This window comes from Alosa pseudoharengus, unplaced genomic scaffold (genome assembly GCF_046254945.1).
Source record: "Alosa pseudoharengus isolate Yale_2024_CS ecotype anadromous, Long Island Sound unplaced genomic scaffold, YU_APseudo_1.1 YU_APseudo_1.1_scf_6, whole genome shotgun sequence".
NCBI classification, from domain to species: domain Eukaryota; kingdom Metazoa; phylum Chordata; class Actinopteri; order Clupeiformes; family Clupeidae; genus Alosa; species Alosa pseudoharengus.
The window spans coordinates 12,194,080-12,215,566 of NW_027468848.1; the positions used below are offsets into that span (position 1 = coordinate 12,194,080).

General features: G+C 42.0%; 1 protein-coding gene across 1 annotated transcript; it reads right to left on the reverse strand.

Annotated features, from left to right (window-relative positions):
* Nucleotides 1-1,166: 1,166 nt before the first annotated feature.
* Nucleotides 1,167-21,479, reverse strand: LOC143106607 (tripartite motif-containing protein 16-like). The gene is made up of 8 exons (XM_076270966.1): nucleotides 20,836-21,479; nucleotides 17,948-18,043; nucleotides 13,264-13,497; nucleotides 12,471-12,642; nucleotides 12,326-12,358; nucleotides 12,089-12,148; nucleotides 10,759-10,815; nucleotides 1,167-4,384 (listed from the first exon to the last, which is right to left on the reverse strand). Exons 1-8 carry the CDS (start codon nucleotides 21,424-21,426, stop codon nucleotides 3,873-3,875), a joined length of 1,755 nt encoding a protein of 584 aa, XP_076127081.1. The 5' UTR covers nucleotides 21,427-21,479; the 3' UTR covers nucleotides 1,167-3,872.
* Between the last annotated feature and the right edge of the window lie 8 nt (nucleotides 21,480-21,487).

Genomic DNA, 21,487 nt, shown 5'->3' on the forward strand with positions numbered 1-21,487 from the left:
CAGGCGATGTGAACTAAAATCAAACGTAATTTGCTCAATATAGGCCTATCAGAATTAATAGCTCCGATGTAACATAACTTGTATAGTGTACTTACTTAGTGGATGTCCATCTGGTCTCTCTGGTATGGATCGCCGCCTCCAATTTCTTTTCGGCACATGGAAAAAAGTTTCAACTACAGCCCTGTTTATCAATGAGGGGAAATCTTCAGACTCTACAAAACACTGCGTCTCTTGGGGGTCGCGACGCAACAGGTCCCACTCCATGCAACACAGGCACTCCTCTTCGGTGGCTATAGCTTCACAATGTCCGCAGGTAGCCTACAGTTTCTAGAAGTGCAAGGCTGTGTGCAGCATTGACTACAGGTAGCTCTCTCTCTCTCATAGCCCTTTCACGGAGCTCCGCAGCTCTTCGTTGGTAGGCTATATTCCGACGTCCAATAAGGGTTCATCCTCAATGTCTTCAAATTCGTTCAAATAGCCTGCCATCTCTTATGTCTCCTGTTGCGTTCAGTGCTTCTCTTTTGCACAGTCCTTTCTTTCAGCAACAACGTTTCACATGAGATTCACTTTACATCCCAGAGTTTTCCCAAGGCGCCTGCCTGTATGTGAACCAGACTTGAACGGTAATGTGTTTCTTTTTAATAAACTGCCTGTACACTTACAAAGTTCTCAATGCTTCGGTTTACATGTAGAGACCCTCATTATGCTACTGTGTAAGTGTGGTGCTATTTTGAGCCTTGTTAGTGGTATAGAAATAGCGATTTCTTTCTACTGTACGTGTGCCCCGAAGGCTAGCGTTAAACGCTAATTAGCGGTTTGCAATAAAACTGGTCACATTCGACTAGCATGAAAATAAATCCCAGCGAACGGTCGAACTCGTACAAATGTGTTATTAACCCCTAGGTTCATTTTGCGCCGGAATTGTCCTTTAACTCGCAGTGGAACGCCGTCGCGCCATTTGGGGGGAGGAGGGGGGTGGTGGGGTGTATTAAATCAATGGGTAGGCTCATTACTTCATGTAATATTGACATCCCATACATCAATAAAAAGCTACGGGTCTCAGGATTCCAAAGGTATCCACCATTCCATGTCAAACTGTGTGGTGTGAGCTACAGTAAGTAATTTATGCTGATATGCCCCCCTCAAAAAAACACCCGCCCCCCCCCTGCATCATTGCCTTCTAATCCTTGTGTACACCCATAACAATATATTCATATGGCTAACCTGGTCTTGAAATGTCCGTAAGAATCCATAGAACAAGATTATATGTGTTGTTATAGTCCAATGTTGAACTGTGAGTGTGTAAGCTTCCATATTCAAAACGTTTATAGAATAGAAATAAAAAACTTTCAAAGATTTTCCGGTGAATATCGGTGATTTTGAATACCATTCGGCTTCGAACTCCCTACTTATGCGTATTCCCCACGCTCCCCTGAGTCTCACGAACACAAAGAGCCATGTCACGTGTCGAAGCAAAGACGAGGCAGAGACAAGCTTGGTCAGCTACACCTTTCTATTGGACATGCAAGCTTGGAATGGCAGCCACGTGGGCCTCTTACAAGTAAGAACGAAATTATGGACATATTCTTGTAGCCAATGACCAGAGCTTTTAAACGACGTATGGGATGTCGTCATTGACTTTGACCATGCGCGTGTATCTCAATGCACAAAAGAAGCGCTTGTTGGTACGAAAAAAACTTTATTCCAGCCTCTGTGGCTCTTTCTGAGAACTTCACAGGGTTATCCTGACTGTTTCAAAAAAATCTACATGGTCTCAGCTTTCCAATGATACCAGCCATGTGCTTGTAGACCAAACGATGTGGGCATGGTGGCCTCTCTAATTTACTGTACTGGTGTTGCGGACTTTTTCCCCTCTCTCTACTTTTGTAAGTTCACAGACACTCTGATTATCTTAAAGAAGTTGAAATTAGGTAAGAAAATGCTTTTGTTACATTTTGTATATATTTTTTCCAGGGCTGCCAATAATTGTGAGCAATGTGTTTTTGTTAAAAATATTTATTTATTTATGAGATTTTCCTTTTTCTCAGAATATTGCTTCCCCTCACCCCTATCATGTCCTATGATAAATATATTCAGTAATAACTTCTTAAGTAGTGATCATGTTTGCTTTTTATTCATTCATTTAGGGGGGAATTCTCCCATGTGCGTAAGGGTGCGTAAGTCAAGAAAGCGAACAACTAAGCGCTTTTCAACCTGCACACTTCTCCCCTCTGTCATTTACGCGTGATAGAGGGAGTTACACGTTTTGGGAGGAGCAACCTCAAAATCTGGGCGTTTCTTATGTACAGTATACAGTACAACTCTCGCATGCATTCTGCCACTGGCTTAAGCACCTTTTCAGCTACGCGCTCCAGAGGGCTGTACAGGGTTCCCACTCTAAGTCAAGTCTAAAATTCCATGACTTTTCCCTGACAAAAATCCTGAATTTCCATGACCATAGCGTTCAAGAATATTTTACCTTTTTTAGAGTGGAATATGAATAAATGGGCATTGAATAAACAAAGTTGGGCTAACCATCACCACTCAAACAAGCAGTAAAGCTAATAACCAGATATACACCAATTCTGTGTGGAAATGTATTGCATTAATGTGTTTTGGCAAGTACAGTATATTCTAAACTGCTACAACAAAATTCCCTGATATTCCATGACTTTGCCCTGAATATGATAAAATTCCCTGACTTTCCATGTCTGGAAATGACTTGGAATACCCTGGCTGTATTAAGGTCGAGCGGCACTACAATGTGAAACAGCATTGCTCGATGTCGGCAGTAGGACTAGTTCTAAATACATGTAGGTTACACAGAACATTACAAATTAGCATTACAGTATCATATTTGATACACTATTGTCGAGCAGCATAGTTTATATTCTTCTGTCTATTCGTTTGTAATGGACATGGAGGCTGGTATTGCTATGCCAGTCTCTCTACTGTATTCAAAACTGCAGGTGTCAGTCTACAGCTTTGAATCTACACACCTCAAGCACATCTTGACTCTATAAACAAAACCCAAAGCAAAAGTGAAATTTTGTTAAGTCAATTCAATTCAAGTCAATTATGTGATGACACACCATTTTATTGTAGGCTGTTCGCTATTAAGTTCACCATGCTTATGTTTTCAAAATCAAAGACTGGTTTGTGTTCTTTCTGGATTTTAATGGCATTCAGAAGGTCAATCAGAAAGTCCACGTTCCACGTTTTCATATCAACCTAAATTTACAAGGTGGTGGATCGAACTTGCACGCTGTGTGTGTGACAGAAGCGAGAATGTGAGAATACGTGTAACACAGAAGTGCGTAAAAAAAAGCTTCCGCACGATTTATGTGTGAATGTGAATTTAACATGAACCATCACAAATCATGATGCATATCACAAGGCTAGAGTACATGTAGAGGCAATATTTCTTAATTATTCTAAAACCTTTGCTGAATACAGTCTCACAAGGATTTCCTTCTAGTCAGTAAAAGATAATTTGCTTGTAATATTCAACCCTCCATCAGGCATGTGGGTCAAATCACTTAGGGTCTAAAGGCCTGAAAACCTGGGGGAGGGGAAGAAGGGTTAGGGGGAGCAGGAGGGAGAGGAAATGGATTGTGGGAGAGGATCAGATGGGGTGAAACACTGGACTCATCAACACATTTCCCACCCAATAGTTTGTCTGGTGTGCTGATGTGTGTTCCTGCAGAGGTGCAGACGCTGTAATATCTGCTGTGATCCAGAGATGAGGGAGTGGTTTTGGTACTGTATTTTATTTTACCCAATAAAGGAGAATATGAGGCAAATGAGAGGCAGCTGCCAGATCCTTAAATGTAAGGATTATATTTCTCTCCTGCTGCATATTGTGTGGGTCACTACACATTCACTGATGATCCAAAACCTATATAAAACCCAGTGTAGAGTGTGTGAGTGAATGTGGTCTGGACTCTGTGCAGGAGGGTCATTGCATCAGAGATGCTGTAGAAGGCCAGAGTTCCTGCCCTGTGATTCACATACACTCCTATTCTGGAGCTGTGCACTAGAGGAAGTTTAGTCTCTTTATTATTGTGTCTGAAAGAGGATCTGGAACTGGTGAGTTCCAGACTCCAGGACTGATCATTACATCCAAACCCACACTCATTACCTCCTTTCCTGTTGATGCTTTTATATGAGACTGCAATAGAAACCCACTTCCCACTGCATTCAACCTCCCAGTAGCAGTGTCCAGACACACCTTCTCTACACAGCACCTGACACCACTCATCAAATCTCTCTGGATGATCAGGATATGACTGGAGCTCATCTCTCTCTTCCACCCTCCTGTTCCCCTCAGACAGATGGAGGGTTCTGTGTGCTGTGTTTGGATCCAGTGTGAAGTGACAGGAGTCTGATGAGGAAGAGAAAACAGAACACACTTAGTTTGGATCTGTTTGAATCCAAAATATTTTTTTTGCGTATAGCATCCCGTGTCCACATCACACTGCCGTATCCGAGCAGCCGGACCGGAGCAGTTTGGATCCGCTGGCGCCCCCGAACTCGTTTTGAGCCGGAGCCGTTGCGCACGAATGAATCATCTGAAAGATGATCTGATTCAATCTGCAAGAGAACAACTCCATGTTCCCTGATTGATTGTACTAGTTTCACGGAACAATGGCCATGTGCTCCTTTCAAGACATAAACATTTACATTTACACATATTCATTTGACGAGTACAGTGAATGGTAATGAATTAATAGCCTATGCAACTCACAAGCCAACAGAGAGTTGCTATAAGAATTCTAGGCTACATTTCTTCAGAAATGAATGTTTAAAAACACACAGTAATGGTCTGTAAATTATAGGCCTTTTATTTAATTTTACTTTAGGGGTTGTCATTCACTCAGAGCAACTCACTTAGGGGATCGAAATGGCCACCAGGGCACCATCTTGACATAGTGGGCTTTTTATTGATTTTAATGAGTAGGCCTAGGCCATACATGGGCAACATACGGCCCTCGGGCCACATCCGGCCCGTGGGCTTTCCCTGACCGGCCCGTGAAAAAACAATAGTCAAGAGCCTAGCATAGAGATAATGCACACAAATCAATATCGTTGCTTTTATTTTGAAAGCGACTGCTATTTGTAAGCCCATACATTTGTGCGTGGATGCATACTCGTAAACACCCTCACTGATGTGCTGGTGAATAGAATTTATGCTTCTGCGTCGACACAATGCAGTTGCCTTTACGTCGGCGTAAACCTTTCAAAGTTTTGTGCCTCTTATGTCTGTGTGGCTCACCACCGCAAAGGTTGTTAGAACGAACTCCTAGGATAGCCTACTGCTGCTCGTTGGTGATACGAAGTGTTCATTTCAAAACGTTACTGGCAGATAGACAGTTTACCATCGGATAACTCCGTCATTGTAACCAAAATATGTCTGAGTTTATTCGCAAAGCTTATGTTAGCGAACTGGTATGATGCTACTGTACCCACAGGTTGCAACCTGCTCAACACACAGGGCAAGTTGACCAATCACAGTTTTGTGCATAAAGTTAAAGGTGCCATGTGTAATGTCCGCCAAAAAATCAATTCATACTCCACATTCCATAAAAGATGGGGCAGTATACCTCCAGAAAGTGAGTTGGTCTACCCTAGAGTAACAACCGAGACACGTGTATTGCAGTTTGGCTGGCGGTTATGTTGCCCGCATACCGCCTCCCATGGCCGAAACTGGTATTATGACACCTGTCGGGCTGTGGCTAGTAATTTAGCATGCTAATTCAGGTTGATATCTCTGCAGCACTATACCTTGTCATTTTTTTAATGACACCATCGCCCTTATTTCTTCTCATTCTTTTGATGCGTGTAGCTCATTTTTTGGATATTTTTACCTCAATTCTTACACATGGCACCTTTAAAGCAAAAACATAACATAACATAAGCATAACATTTATTTTCAAAATAAAATTCTTTGTGCCTGTTGATTAACTAATGACAGCCTACTATTGTCTGATCCACATTTTCATAGTCTAATTCTGCATAGAGTTAATTTAATGATGGTAATGATTTAATGATGAAATATTGCTGAGTGTTGATGAAATGGTGGCACAGGCCTGGTTGTACTGACTCCTTCACATTTTCATGGCCTAGCCTAATTATATAGATATTGTAGTACTTTTTTATATCAGTCTTTGAAAACTGAAAAATAAATGTCAATGTCAAATTGGGTACAACTATCTACCGTACGAAGACAGACAGAAACTCTATACTCCATGGACATTCGTACCATCCAGTCCCACTCAAAAAGAGTCTACCCATATCACAGTTCAATCGGATTCGCCGCATCTGTAGCAAAGACACTGATTATGAGTTGCAGGCCAGAGATTTAGAGCAGAGGTTCCATCAAAGAGAATACAAGCATGAGTGGGTGACTGGAGCCGGTCAGCGTTTCAATGGGATTACACAAGCATAAGCCTTACAGAAAAAAGAATAGAAACCAACCAGAACCTAGAATAAACTGTGTCACACAGTACTTGCCACTAGGACGTGCGTTCCAAGCAGTCATACAAAAACACTGGCACATTGTTGAGTCTGATCCCACACTGATCTTTAAAAAAAACACCCAACTTGAGGAGCATGCTGGTCAGAGCACATCTCCCACCACAACAAGAACATTTCTTACACAAAATACCCACTGGTAACTACAGGTGTGGCAACTGTAGTCAATGGAATTTCACTCACAAGACTAAGACCTTCAATCATCCTCACACCGGGAAGATCTACCACATAAAAGGCACTATAACTTGTACATCCACCAATGTCATCTATATGCTCCGATGCCCATGCGGATTAACTTATATAGGAAAAACCACTAGACCTCTTAAAACGAGGATTTCTGAACACAGGTCTAATATCCGCCTCCATAACATTAGAAGTCCAGTAATACTCATTTCACACAGGCCTCTCACAATGTCTCATCCTTAAGATACACAGGAATTGAACTGATCAAACCACTCAGTCGGGGAGGGGATGTCAATGCACTACTACTTAAGAGGGAAGCATATTGGATCCATACATTAGACACGCTGTCACCTTGCAGCCTCAATGAGGACATCGATCTTAGGCCTTTCCTGTAGCCTAGGCCCCTTTTTGCACAGTCCTGACAATAGACGCAAATTCGCACAATGTGATAATATATGTCAATTTGCACAACTTTGCACAGACTGTTCGACATCTAGCCTATGTATACCTACCGCTGACTGATGTTTGACATGTGATATGTGGAGACATGCTTATTCTATGGATATGTACTATTAGTGAACATGACATGAGTCCTGACAATAGACGCCAATTTGCACAATTTTATGGATATGTACTAGGGGTGTGAATCTCTCATGTAAAAGACGATACGATTCGCATCTAGATACATGGGCACGATTCGATATAAGAAAAGATACATGTTTATAAAAAACGATTCAGTACGATTCGATGCGATGCGATTCGATGCAATTCGATGCAGTTCAAGAATGGAAAGCATTCTGAAAGATTTTTTATCATTTGCTCATGGTGCACATTCATTTTATATTATCAATTATCATGGTCATGGTTGTCAATTAGTCAAAAAAAATGTGTGAATATGATTATCTAAACTGAGTTTTGTTTCATATACTGTATTGAAATGAAAAAAGAATAGTCTACATTTCAGTCAAACACAGCAGCCAAATACAACATAAAAATACATTTTTATAGACTTAGATATAGATCTTTCACAGATTTTATAGAGTTATATCTGATTGTTTTCATGGAGCTGTAGCCTTGTTGAGGTAAGACAATACCAAAATAAAAGTGCTTAAGAAACTCTTGGCCTTTTCTCATATAGCCTATGGGGGGGTTTTCCTGCCATTAGTAACATTAAAATGAAAACAGTGAAATTAAAATGAAAAACTCGTTTTGCCATTTAATTTTCAAAGTGTCAGTGCAATTATCCTGCCAATAATAAATAAAATGAAATATATACATTTGGCTTTTAATTTTCCTGATAAACACGATACATTTGTGATAAAAATAAATTGAAAACGTCTATTTGTCATTTCATTTTCATTACCATCCTGGTATATTACTGTCAAAAATGAAAATGTTAGTTGGAAAATGAAAATGCAAACTTCACTTTGACTTTGCCTTTTCCTGACAATGCGCACAATGTATGCCAAAATGATAAATAAAATGAAAACTGACACCTGCTTGCGATTTATTTTCCATTTCTCGATTTTCATTTTCAAGTTCACAACATGCAAATGAGCTGCATTGTTAATGAGATGTTAATGATATTTCCCGATAAAGAAAAACCCCCCATTTATCATAGACCTAATGCAGAAACCTATAATGCCACAAGTCTGAGTGAATATGAACAAAATCATTGGCTAATAATTTGTGCATCGTTTTAGCAGCAAGGGTCAAATTATTATTTAACATTAAGGAAATCCCTTCATCAAAGGTAAGGCTACTCTACAGACTATCGTTGCTGTTTAGGAATGCTATAAGTGTTTAGTTTCACGCTGGATTTCGAAAAACAAAAGCCGACCGAGTGCAAGTTGTCACATGCTTAAGTTGCAGTAGAGATGTATGGGTAACAGGCGCGTCTGCAGGTGTACGTCCGTACGCACTGTGCGTACCATCAGGCTACTCAACAAGAGAAAATTTCCTGTGTGTGTGTGTTTTGGCCCACCATACCTTCCCAACTATGGACAGTATCCCATTAGCTGCATGCCATCAGGGTACAATTTACAATTTTCTATTGAAGTTAGTGAACACGTTATCAAAATTAACGCGCACACATTTTGTTTGAGCAGGAGAGAGAGAATACGCACGCAGGCACGCAACTAGGCTACTTGTTTTCTTTTACTCGGCTATCTATATTATCAGCACACAATGTTGAGCTAATTCACTAACTCAATACTCATCATGGATATCACAAGTTTAAACAACGAAAACAGAAAGAATGGATGCAGCAAAGCTAGGAGTTATTCCAGATGGGCAAGAACAAGGTAGGCAATTGCTTGTCAGAACGTTAGACTGCATTAGACAGCTGTTTAAAGCCAGACGTCATGGTAAGCTAGAACAAAACTAAAGGTAACTTTAGCCAGTATAGGGCTGTATCAAGTTGTCCAAATGAATAGGTCATTTAAGACGTTGTTGTTGTATTATTGCATGTGAATGTTGCTATGCAAACCGGGAAACGGACAAATATTGTTTACGCGTGAATTATTTTTTGCCCGGGGGGGATGGGTGTGCGTACCATAGCATTAATTCCTGCAGGCGCCCCTGATGGGTAATGAGGTCATTTGACAACTTTGGGCAATGAATGTAACCAAAAACGAACTGCATTACCCACAATTCCGTACCACGTATAGTTTCAAAACCGGAAGTGGGATGAACGCGCTGCTTGAAACGTAAATGAGAGTCTGAGCGAGCAGAAAACGTTAACCGATTCATAACAAGTAAATCGATATAACGACCGGTTCATTTCAGTTTTTTCCCGATACGGGGCTTCACGTATCGATGTAGCCGTATCTTACACGTTAAAAACGGATACCGATACGTATCGGTTAATCTTTACACCCCTAATATGTACTATAAGTGAACATGAGACGAGTCCTGACAATAGACGCCAATTTGCACAATGTGATAATAGACGCCAATTTGCACAATTTTGCACAGTTTTTTTGACATCTAGCCTATGTATACTTACTGCTTGGTGATTTGTGATATTTGTGTATACTTGCTTATTCTATGATAGTTACTATAAGTGAACATGAGATTAATGCTGACATGCTAATTTGCACATTCTGACAGTAGACGCCAATCTGCACATTTTGCACAATTTTGGACAGACTTTTTTTGACCTCTAGCCATTGTATATCCTGTGGACAGAGAATGAGGTCATATATATAAATGTTTTGTAGTTGTTGGATGCCTGTAATATTTATATATTGTATATATAGACTTCTGGATAAATGTATATAGGTGTAATTTTGAGACATATGCATTTCACTTATTGGCTTGTGTATGTATAAATATTTTTCTCTGGATTTATGTATGCATTGCACTACTGAACATGTGTTGGCACTTGCTGTGATTTACTAATTATTTGCCTGTGTAACACCACTGTTTGATCATGTGATCACTTAATTGTGACTCACGTCTGATGAAGGGCTTGAGCTGGCCCGAAACGTCACGGTAATAAAAACATAACTATTGGGAGCATATACTGGTGTTGCAGACTTTTTCCTCTCTTTCTCATCGTCATTTTTTGGTCCAGCACCCAGGATCAGACTTGGATGTGCGTGCGTTTTATCCTCTTTACACTGAGCCCTGCCTTGTACCCATACTTGTTGACTGTACGTTTGTCATGATTTTCAAGAATCAGAATTACGAGGTTTTCAACACTGCATGGCCATTGTTTCTCTGACCTAGCAACAGTTACATAGGGATGCAGGTCTTGACAAAGGGCGAATGGTCGTGAGATTTGCCTATCAATAGTAATGTGGACGCACAACATATCTACTTCAAAACTGATATGGTGTTTGTGGACGCAGAACGGATTTGTTCCTGAAATTCATATTAAAACTTATCTGGCCTAGTCCTTAGCGTGTGTGTGTGTGTGTGTGTGTGTGTATATGTGTGATAGAGATATGTGCCTGTGAAGTCAATAGGGTTTTAATTTGTGTTTGTATGCGTGTGGCTGTGTGTGAGTGTGTGTGTTTGTTTGTGTCTCTGACTTACACTGCAAGAGCTCCTCTCTGGTCATTGGTTCAGGAAAGACAACCTGGACATCAGACACTGAAACAGAAAACATCACTTTACTTCCAATAAAACTTAGTTACATATTCCGTATAAAGAGAATATATAATGATGATGGCATACTCATTTTCAATCACATCAGAAGAGATTGCATAAAGTAGGTTATGGGGCATTATGAGTCCCCAGCAGTGATGTCAGTAACGCGTTACTTAGTAATGCGTTACTCTAATCTGACCACTTTTTTAATGAGTAATCTAACGCGTTACTATTTCCAAACCAGTAATTAGATTAAAAAGTTACTTATCCAAGTCACTGCGTTATTATTTTTATAATTTTCCTTAGTAAAAATATATATTGTTTGCTTTCTTCTTGTCTTGGGGATTAACGTCATATACTGTATGCTAACGTTTTCAGCATGAGGACAACTCAGGTGTAAACAACAATGGACGGAGGAGAGAGATGCACGTTTTCTAGCTGGAAATACAGTCAATCAATATGCGAGTCTCCCGCATATTGATAGCGGCTCCCTGACACCCGCAAATTAGATATAATTTCCCGGAATCTAGAGCGAGCAAGAGTGCACACGCGAGCCCGACACTTCAAATCGCGTGTGCATCTGAGTGTATTACTTTTTGCAGGTTGGGATGTCTGTTACTGTTAAAATGCACTTCCAATAAAGTGAGTATTGGCAAAACCAGTTGTCATTTTTATGTTGAGGCAGCGGGGAGTGTTGTCGGCAGCTGCTGAATTTAACTAATAAAGTAACTTGTAATCCAACTTAGTTACTTTTAAAATCAAGTAATCACTTTTTCAAGGAAACTGTGGCAACACTGGTCCCCAGCTGTTTAAATCTTGAAGACTTCTTAAACATGGAGATGCCCTCATTCAAGAGTCACTCATCTTCAATAGTAGATGCATGTTTAGAGGACCTTCAGTTCTAACCCATCTCAATCGGTTCCTTATCAGAAGACCACTGCATAAGTTATGGGTGTTACCTAGTGCATTTTAAGGTTACTGATTGATAAAGATGAATTCTAATTCTCTCAAATATCCATCTGCTTCAGCCTTTGTCTGGTTTTAGAGATACATATATAGATAGATTGTTTACTCTTGTCTCTCCTAAACCCTTCATCAAGGTCTTAAGGCATGTTTAGACATAACATAAAAAGGGCCTTCATTTCTTAACTCTGGAGCCCAGCCATACCCATGCCTCTTAGGTTTGGCAGCTGAAAGAAGGTTTTAAAGATGAAAACATTCAGTGAAACTATCATTCCTTTGCTAGAACCCAGATGAAAAGTTAGTAAAGACTTACTGTTTGGTGGCAGATTCTCATTGCTGTTTGCTTTTCTGACTAGGGCTTCAGGATCAGTATCTGGAAACCAACACAGAGACACTGTGTCACCCAGTATCTACAGAACAAACCAACGTGTACTTGACATGTACTCCACCTTCTTGGGAAAAGTTTGTTTTTATCATCTGTGACAGGCCCGTTAGCTATGAAATGAAGTTTAATTTCAGCTGTAGAAGGGAATGTAACTTAATGACTCACATTCTAAAGACTGGATGATCTGGATATGTGCCACTGTTGAGACCCAGAAAATACATAGTCAGAATGATTCCATTATAAGTATTTGAATATACGAATGTCTTATAAAAATATTCATGTTTGGGTCAGTTGTAGATATTTGTCCAACCTGCTGCAGATATCTTGGCTACTTCCTGCTTGAAGATGCCATCCAGTTCCTCCTCCAGCTGCACCTTCACTGAAGAGACCGATTGCTTCACAGCCTCAAAAGAGAAACTCTGGTTGAAGGTCATGCTAGTTGAAACTGTGCTGCAAGGAGCACCAGTAATTGACACAACATCCTGCAGAGAGAATTGCACACAAGGTGAGACAAGCCATCTCATTATTCAGTCAGGGCTGTTTCCCAAAAGACTGCAAACATAATGGGTTAAATCAGTTGGTTTAGTGTATGTGTAATTATGCTTTAGTGTGTTTAAGTGTGTGTGCATGTTAGATATACTCTACTTACTGCATACAAAGCAATACAATCTATTTGTTACCTCATCACACAGCTCACATACAGATTTTATTGCACACCGTTAATATGCAAATAACTTTTGCATATTAACTTATTTGCATAATATGCAAATAACTAATAGTTGCAGTTGAACTGAGCTCCTTTTCATTTCAATTCGTCGATATACGAATATCGATGACAAATGAATAAAATTATGACAAAAAAGTAATTTATTGAAAAATAGACAGTACTACAGAAACACTAAATTCATTTCACTTACACATACTGTAAGTCAGTCAGAACATAAGAGCATTAGAGCATAAGAGTAGGCCTATTTTTCACATATGTTGCATAGGAAGGTGTCAACTAAATATTCACTTATTTTACATATAATTTCAGTTTAAGGAGGGCCGGTCAATGTTAAGTATGTGAGTGTTTCATATGTGTCACCAATAAATTATGCTACCTTGAGGAAATGGATGTGATCCTCTGAGTGTGAAAGCTGCTCCAGTTCAGCATCTCTCCTCTTCAGCTCAGCAATCTCCTGCTCCAGTTGCTTCAGGAGTCCTTCAGCCCGACTCACCTCAGCCTTCTCCTGAGCTCTGATCAGCTCTGTCACCTCAGAGCGCCTTCTCTCAATGGAGCGGATCATCTTAGTAAAGATCCTCTCACTGTCCTCCACTGCTGTCTGTGCAGAGCTCTGTTAGGAGACACACAAAGAGGAGGGCAGGAGACACACAGAGGGAGGTGAAGCTGAGTGAAGCCGAGTTTCGGTCGGTGTGAGCGAGCGGACTTTCAGTTGACAGTAATTAACACCCTTTTGAACAATCTAAGCTGTGCGAACGTCAGAGGGCGGGATCAGACGTGACTAGCTCCTTATAATATCGGAGCACCTCTCAGGTAATCAGACAACAACTGCAGTGAGTTGGGAGAGAGAAAGGAAGAACACATAGGCTACTACTGGCAAATCCTCTCCAATTGTTTACAATTGGACTCTGGGCGTTTGGAAACAGCTGAGGGAGGAGGCTACTTGAAACTGCGAGTTTCGGTCGGTGTGAGCGAGCGGACTTTCAGTTGACAGTAATTAACACCCTTTTGAACAATCTAAGCTGTGCGAACGTCAGAGGGCGGTCTACGCTGATTCATCATTAGTGAGACACGAGGACAGCTGCAGGCAATTCCTGTCAGCATAACAATAGAGGCTGTTGCTGAAGCGTCAGCCCTCGTTTCAGCCGTCCTCGTTTAAGACGGACGCGGTCAAGACAAGCAAGTTTACCTGTGCAAGTTCACCGAGCACAGGCGCCGACAAAGGCAAAAATGTGCCATTCCACCATATCTGTTATCACCGGCCATCGCAGAAAACGGCATCATGCCAAAAGGGGCAGAAATCGCCTTAACCTACAGCAACTTAAACGGTCCTCACCTACAGAAACCTCTTTCTCCATGGGCTTGTGGAACTGTCAATCCGCAGTCAACAAAACGGACTTCATAGCTGGCTATGCCAACCATCTTTCGTTGGAACTCCTTGCTCTCACTGAGACTTGGATCAAACCAGAGAACACAGCCACCCCGGCTGCACTCTCCACTAACCTTACACTATCCCACACCCCTCGTCCATCTGGACGAGGAGGTGGGACGGGCCTGCTGATCTCCAACAAATGGAAATTCACCCCGCTACTGCCTTCAAACAAATATGTCTCATTCGAATTCCATGCCATCACAGTGATCGCCCCAGCAAAACTCTACGTGCTGGTCATCTACCGCCCTCCAGGCCAACTAGGCGACTTTTTGGATGAACTTGACACTCTGCTGTCCTCCATCCCTGAGCATGACTGTCCGCTTCTTCTTCTCGGCGATATCAACATCCACTTCGATGCCCCAGGCTCAGCGGACTTTCTGGCCCTGATCCACTCCTTTGACCTCAAACTGGTTCAAAGCCCACCGACACACAAAGCTGGCAAAGAGCTTGACTTGATCTTCACTCGGAACTGCAGCACAGACACCCTCACGGTGACGCCTCTCCATCTTTCTGACCACTTCTTCATCCGGTTCAACGTCAGCCTGACAGAACAGCCTCCGGCTCCTCAGCCGATGGTCACGTTCCGCCGCAACATCCGGAACCTGTCTCCAACGCACTTTTCCTCTGTGGTTGCCTCCGGTCTACCTCCACTCAACACCTTCTCCTCTCTGGAGGTTAATGAGGCCACAGACTCGCTCTGCTCCACACTGAGCTCGTGTCTAGACGAGCTGTGCCCTCTTACCACAAGGCCAGCTCGATCCAAACACTCTCATCCATGGCTAAATGATACCCTCCGATCGCAGCGCACCAGACTCAGAGCCGCGGAGAGGAAATGGCACAAATCCAAACTAACTGATGACCTCAAAAACTACCAGACACTCCTGGCCTCCTTCTCAGCCAGCATCACTGCTGCTAAGACGGCTTTCTACAATGACAAAATCAACAGTGCTACAGACACTCGAAAACTTTTTTCAACCTTCAAATCGCTACTCAACCCTCAGATGCCTCCTCCTCCATCCAGCCTTACTGCAGATACCCTCGCCTCATTTTTTACAAACAAAGTGGCGGCAATCAGCAGTCAATTCTCTACATGCCCACTCAACGCATCGGACTCAGATACCGCACTCCTACAACCTCTAGGGACTGCTAGATCATCTTTTTCAGCATTCACGCCTCTCTCCGAGAATGAAGTATCTAGACTCCTGACATGCAGCCGTCCTACCACATGCTCGCTGGACCCTATACCTACGAGCCTACTTCAGTCCATCAGCCCGACCATCGCACCAGCTATCACACACGTGATCAATGCCTCGCTAACCTCCGGCACATTTCCAACAGCGTTCAAAACGGCCCGGGCAACACCGTTACTTAAGAAAGCTTCTCTCAACCCTGCTCAAGTCGAGAACTACCGCCCTGTCTCACTCCTGCCTTTCTTATCCAAAGGCATTGAACGAGCAGTCTCCAAACAGGTCTCTGACTTCCTTTCACAGAACAACCTTCTGGATCCAAATCAGTCTGGGTTCAAAAGCGGCCACTCTACCGAAACGGCTCTGCTGTCTGTAACAGAAGCCTTAAAAGAAGCCAGGGCGACCGCTCGGTCATCAGTACTCATTTTGCTTGACTTATCGGCTGCCTTTGACGCGGTTAATCACCGCATCCTTCTCTCTATACTCGCTAACATGGGAATCTCCGGTTCTGCTCTCTCCTGGTTTGAATCCTACCTCACAGGACGCTCGTTTAACGTATCATGGCTTGGTCAGCTATCTGCACCTCACCATCTCACCACAGGGGTCCCCCAGGGCTCAGTACTGGGCCCCCTTCTCTTTGCTATCTACACCACCTCCTTGGGACAGATTATCCGTTCGCATGGCTTCTCATACCACTGCTATGCAGACGACACACAGCTCTATCTGTCCTTTCCACCTGATGACCCCTTGGTTTCAGCACGGATCTCGGATTGCCTCTCAGACATAGCTACATGGATGAAGGCACACCACCTCCAGCTGAACCTCTCAAAGACTGAACTGCTGGTCCTCCCAGCTAAACCTACCATACACCACGACATCAACATCAAATTTGACTCTCTGTCTGTTTCACCTACCAGGACTGCAAGAAATCTAGGAGTTGTTCTCGACAACCAACTAAACTTCTCAGATCGATCATGTTGCCTCAGTCGCCCGGTCATGCCGTTTCGCACTCTACAATATACGGAAAATCAGGACTTACTTAAATCAAGATGCCACCCAACTTCTGGTTCAGGCAATAGTCATCTCACGACTCGACTACTGCAATGCCCTCCTGACAGGTCTCCCAGCCTGCGCAGTGAAACCACTTCAGATGATCCAGAACGCGGCGGCGCGCCTGGTCTACAACCAACCCAAGAGGGCACATGTTACCCCGCTACTCATCCAGCTACATTGGCTACCTATGGCGGCCCGCATCAAATTCAAGGCTCTAACGCTTGCCTACAAAGTAGTCTCCGGTTCTGCTCCCACCTACTTGAATGCCTTCATACAGACATACGCTACCTCCAGACCGCTGCGCTCCTCAGACGAACGACGTCTAGCTCTACCTCCGGTACGCTCAGGCCAATCCAAACTTTTCTCATCTGTTGTTCCTCGCTGGTGGAACACACTGCCAGTTCCTACAAGGACAGGGACATCCCTCTCCATTTTCAAAAAACTCCTGAAGACCCAGCTCTTTAGAGAACATCTCCTCTCATAGCAACACTTACAACAAGTCTTGCTGATCCTAGCACTCACCAGCCGTCTTAAACTGACACGTAACTGTTAAAAACAGCACTCACTGATGCACTTATTCTTACTGTACTCTAATGTTTTTTAAATTGTCCTAATATTGTTGAGAATTGCTCTAAACTTAAACTGTTTACCATGTTGTTAGTCGCTTTGGCTAAAAATGCGTCAGCCAAATGTAATGTAATGTAATGTAATGTAATGTAATGTAATGTAATGTAATGAAAGTGTTTCATGGTGTCAGTGGTTCTTTGTGTGCTGTAGAGATGGCAGCAGAGGCACACTTACTCACTGGGCTCACAGCAATCTGGCCCAAGGGTGGAATTAAAATGTGATACTACTAATGTTGATCCTTTCCATTCCCAGGCATTATTCATTTTTAATTAAGTCTATATTATAGATTTAACGGTGCAGTCAGGGATTGTGCATAATTTCACATTTTTTGTAACATTCAGCAATCATCTACTCACGATCCACTAGCTGCCCATTCCACAAGAAAAAATGGTGAGCTACCTTACCTCTCTTGTGTGTTTCGTTTGGTCCTTGGTTAAAATAGTGCACGTTGTTTTGGATAAAAGTTTCTGCTCATAATTTTAAATATAAACAAATGAATACATTTGACTTCTTGCTCAATCGCTGACTGCATCTTTAAGCCTAATTACTACTTGGTTTATTTTACATGTGTCTATTTTACATCATAAATTCAGCACATGTTCGTCATTAAACAACAGAATGAAAAGGGAGTTTATTCTTGCAAATTAAATTATACATGTCATGATCTTGTAGGCAAATAGAAATTCAACAAAACTGCCATAATAATAATATTTGAGAGCTGAAACCTCCACCAGCAGCTACTGTATGATTTTCTCAGTACTCACCTTGAGAGTCTTCACAGCCTTCCTCAGCTCCTGCAGCTCCTTCTTTCTCTCCTGGATTCTGTGTTGGAATCTCCTCTGGGTTTGTCTCAACTGCTTCTGTTGATAAAAAGAGAGATACACTTCACCATAAATTGCATTCATTAGTCGATATACAAATATCGATGACAAATTAATAAAATGATGACAAAAAAGTAATTTATTGAACAATGGACAGTAGGCCTACTGCAGAAATAGGCCTAGGGGCCTACTATAAATTAATTTCACTGTAAGTCAGCCAGAACATAGGCCTACTGTAGCATATATTAATGCCCTGGTTCTTAGCTCTCAAAGGGGAAAGAAAGTCACTGCAGAATATGACTAGCCTACATGTTGAGTATACGGCTCTGTGTATTCTCTGTGTATTTTCCCGGGTTCTCCCGTTTTGTTATTTCTCCCGGAAAACTCCGGTAGCCTAATTTGCATGGCCGTCAAACTTCATTTTAAAATCATTGATCGATTCATTTTTTCTCTTAGTCTGGCATATCACAGGTTGCCAGATTGTGTATGAAATACACCCTACACATACACGATCACTTACTTTCAATTTTAACCGTTTTGTCATAGGCTAAAACCTGGCAACCCAAATAAGGAAGCGGGTGCCGACTGCACAGTCTGAGTGTGAAAAACGATAGACGCAGTCTGGTTACCAAGCGGGTTAGTTGAATAGCCTAGCCTAGCCTACTCCAGAACTAGCTGGAAATTGTTGGGAATTTAATTGATTAACACATCACAAACTGTTACTGAGTGTTGTTGGTGGGTAAGGTCGTAACACCCCCAATTATAACCACTTTTGTTCAGAAATTCTAAAACGATGTTTTTAAACACTTCAAAATAACATTTGCTAAATGAACCTTACATTTTTCAGTAGCCATAGGTGTGTAGATTTGAACAAAATCTGGTTTGGTTCTGGGAGCATTTACTGCCTGAAAAATCCGATTTTGTTTACCACGCTCGGAGTTATAGTGTTGGCCTAATGGGTCGCCTATTTACGCCTTTTCAACGACACATGAACGGTTAGACCGAGAATTCTCGTCATGAAATTAAAATTCCACTGGAGCTCCAAGCGGTTGTGTAGCCTACACGCAGCCATTTACAGCTCTTCTTCGAGTCACGGTAAAATGTCATTTTTGGTAGGCCTACATAGCTAATTAAGATACACCTATGGTGTGGGTGGTTGCGTTTCTTTAGGAGTCCGTCGTCTTGGTTTGTATAGAAATGGATATTAAGTGACACATACACGCAAGACGGCGGAAATACGGGACTGACAGTAATGGGGGGAGTTCCGATAATGGTAAGGTAAAAGCAACGACCGAAATGCTGTGTTGAAAAACGTGTATGAAACATGTTAAATATACAAACACTGACCCGGTGTTACATGGCAACTGGCACCCATGTTAACTGGCTGCGTTGGTGACGTTTCTTTGACAGATGTGGCCATTGCAGATTTGTCACTTTCTGATGGAAACTGGAGACGAACAAATACAAATATGCATGACATATTTAAATGTCAAAATTGTCTGTAGTACGCTACATGCACTGGACCATGAATATGCCACCAAAAAAATTAATACAAATAGCCTAATAACAACTCGTGGGTATCGAACTTGCTTTCTAAATGAAACCACTTGCATGATAACCTTTCATCTATGTAGCCTACTTGCGCCACGAACCAGCTTATAAGTCATTGTGAAATTTAATTGACTTATGGCCTCCTTACACCAAACAACTTTGGTAAGATTTGGGAAAGATTCATGAAAGATTGGAGTCTTTTGAGTAAAGCTTGAATAGGGGGCATTAGTTAAAAGACTACAATCTTTCAAGAATCTTTCCCAAATCTTGTCAAAGTTGTTTGGTGTAAGGTGGCCTTTAGTCTATACAATTTGAAGAAGTCAGCTGGCGATTGTAGCAAGTTAACACGGCTGATGGTACATGTTGTCTTGCTACAGCAGTTGCCCAAGCCAGTAGGTCTTCAAAGTATCATGGTTAAGTTTTCACTGACTGCTGGTCAGGCTCTCTGTGACCACCTAGTAACTGTAGCCTAAATTGAGGAAGCGTTGCTGGTCTAAAAATAAATAAATAAAATAAAATGGGGAGGATTGAACCCATGTCGACTGCGTGAAAAAGCAACATAGGCATTAACCTGTTGCGCCACATGAGAAGCACAAGTATGTGAATTGGTAGGCTAAATAAAATATCAATAAAATATCAAACCCATGTTTACATGTCAGCAACATTAACGTTAATAGCCTATAAGCCTAAGAACTTTGATTCTCCCTGTGCGCAAATTCTGTGTAAAATATGGACACGTTATAGACTTCTCCTGCCCATTGCAGTGTGGGTTTCAATGCCTGTGTTTCATGAACTGAATTCTTAAAAGAATAGGCTGGACAAAAGGATACACAATTAGGCAACACATTTTTATTTGATTTATTTGCTGATTTATTTGCTCTACAGACATTTCAGGTAGGGGCGGCCACAGCCTAACCTCAGTGAAACGTTTGTAAAACTTAACCATGATACTTAACCATGAAGGCCTACTAAATGGCTTGGGCAACGGTAGCATGATAACATGGTAGCTGACTTCTTTTAATCATACAACTGATATGTGGTTCGATACCCACGTGAAGTTAATTTATGCTATTTAGGTGTTTTTTGGGTGGCATATTCATGGTCCAGTGCATGTAGTACTACATACATTTTTGACTTTTAAACATGTCATGCATATTTGTGTGCGTCAGTTAACACGGAAGCCAATTGCCATGTAACACCTGTTGGTACAAACACTGCCCCCCCCCCCCCCCCCGAAAAAAAAAACCTCCCGTTTTTGGAAAGCTAAATGCTGTACTCACCTGTTTGTTGGTCCATTCTGCAGCAGCTGTGACTGCGTCATGGCCTTTATGTTCGTCCATCATGCACAGATAGCAGATACAACTCTGATCAGTACGACAAAATATGTCAAACGCCTTCTTGTGACGGGGGCAGATCCTCTCCTGCAGCTGGCATGTGGCATCAGTCACTGAATGTTTTCTTCCTGGATGAATATCATTGTGAACCTTTAAGTGAGTTTCACAGTAAGACACCAGACAATCCAAACAGGACTTGACAGCTTTGAGTTTTCTCCCAGTGCAGACGTCACACTCCACATCTCCAGGTCCAGCAGGCCTACACAGAGCAGGAGAGGCAGCTTGCATTCTGGTCTTCCTTTGTTGTTCCACAAGCCCTGCAACAACATTATTCTTGTTTAAAACAGGTCTTGGAGCAAACGTCTGTCTGCATTGTGGGCAGCTGTAAACTTCCTTCTGATCCTCCTGATCCCAGCAGCCATTAATGCAGCCCATGCAGTAGTTGTGTCCACAGAGAATAGTCACTGGATCATTCAGTAGATCCAAACAAATTGAGCACATTAAAAGGTCCTCGTTACTTGAAATCGACTCTGCCATTTTTCTGAAGTGCTAACAAACACAGGAAGCTATTGAGCAAGCGTTCTCTTTCACTTTCGTT

Coding starts and splice junctions, on each gene's coding strand:
- LOC143106607 (XM_076270966.1), bottom strand. CDS start 21,426: ATGGCAGAGTCGATTTCAAGTAACGAGGACCTTTTAATGTGCTCAATT. Junction 12,643..13,263: donor ATCACATCCATTTCCTCAAG/GTAGCATAATTT, acceptor TTCTCTCTGCAG/GATGTTGTGTCAATTACTGG. Junction 12,149..12,325: donor GATCATCCAGTCTTTAGAAT/GTGAGTCATTAA, acceptor GTTGGTTTCCAG/ATACTGATCCTGAAGCCCTA.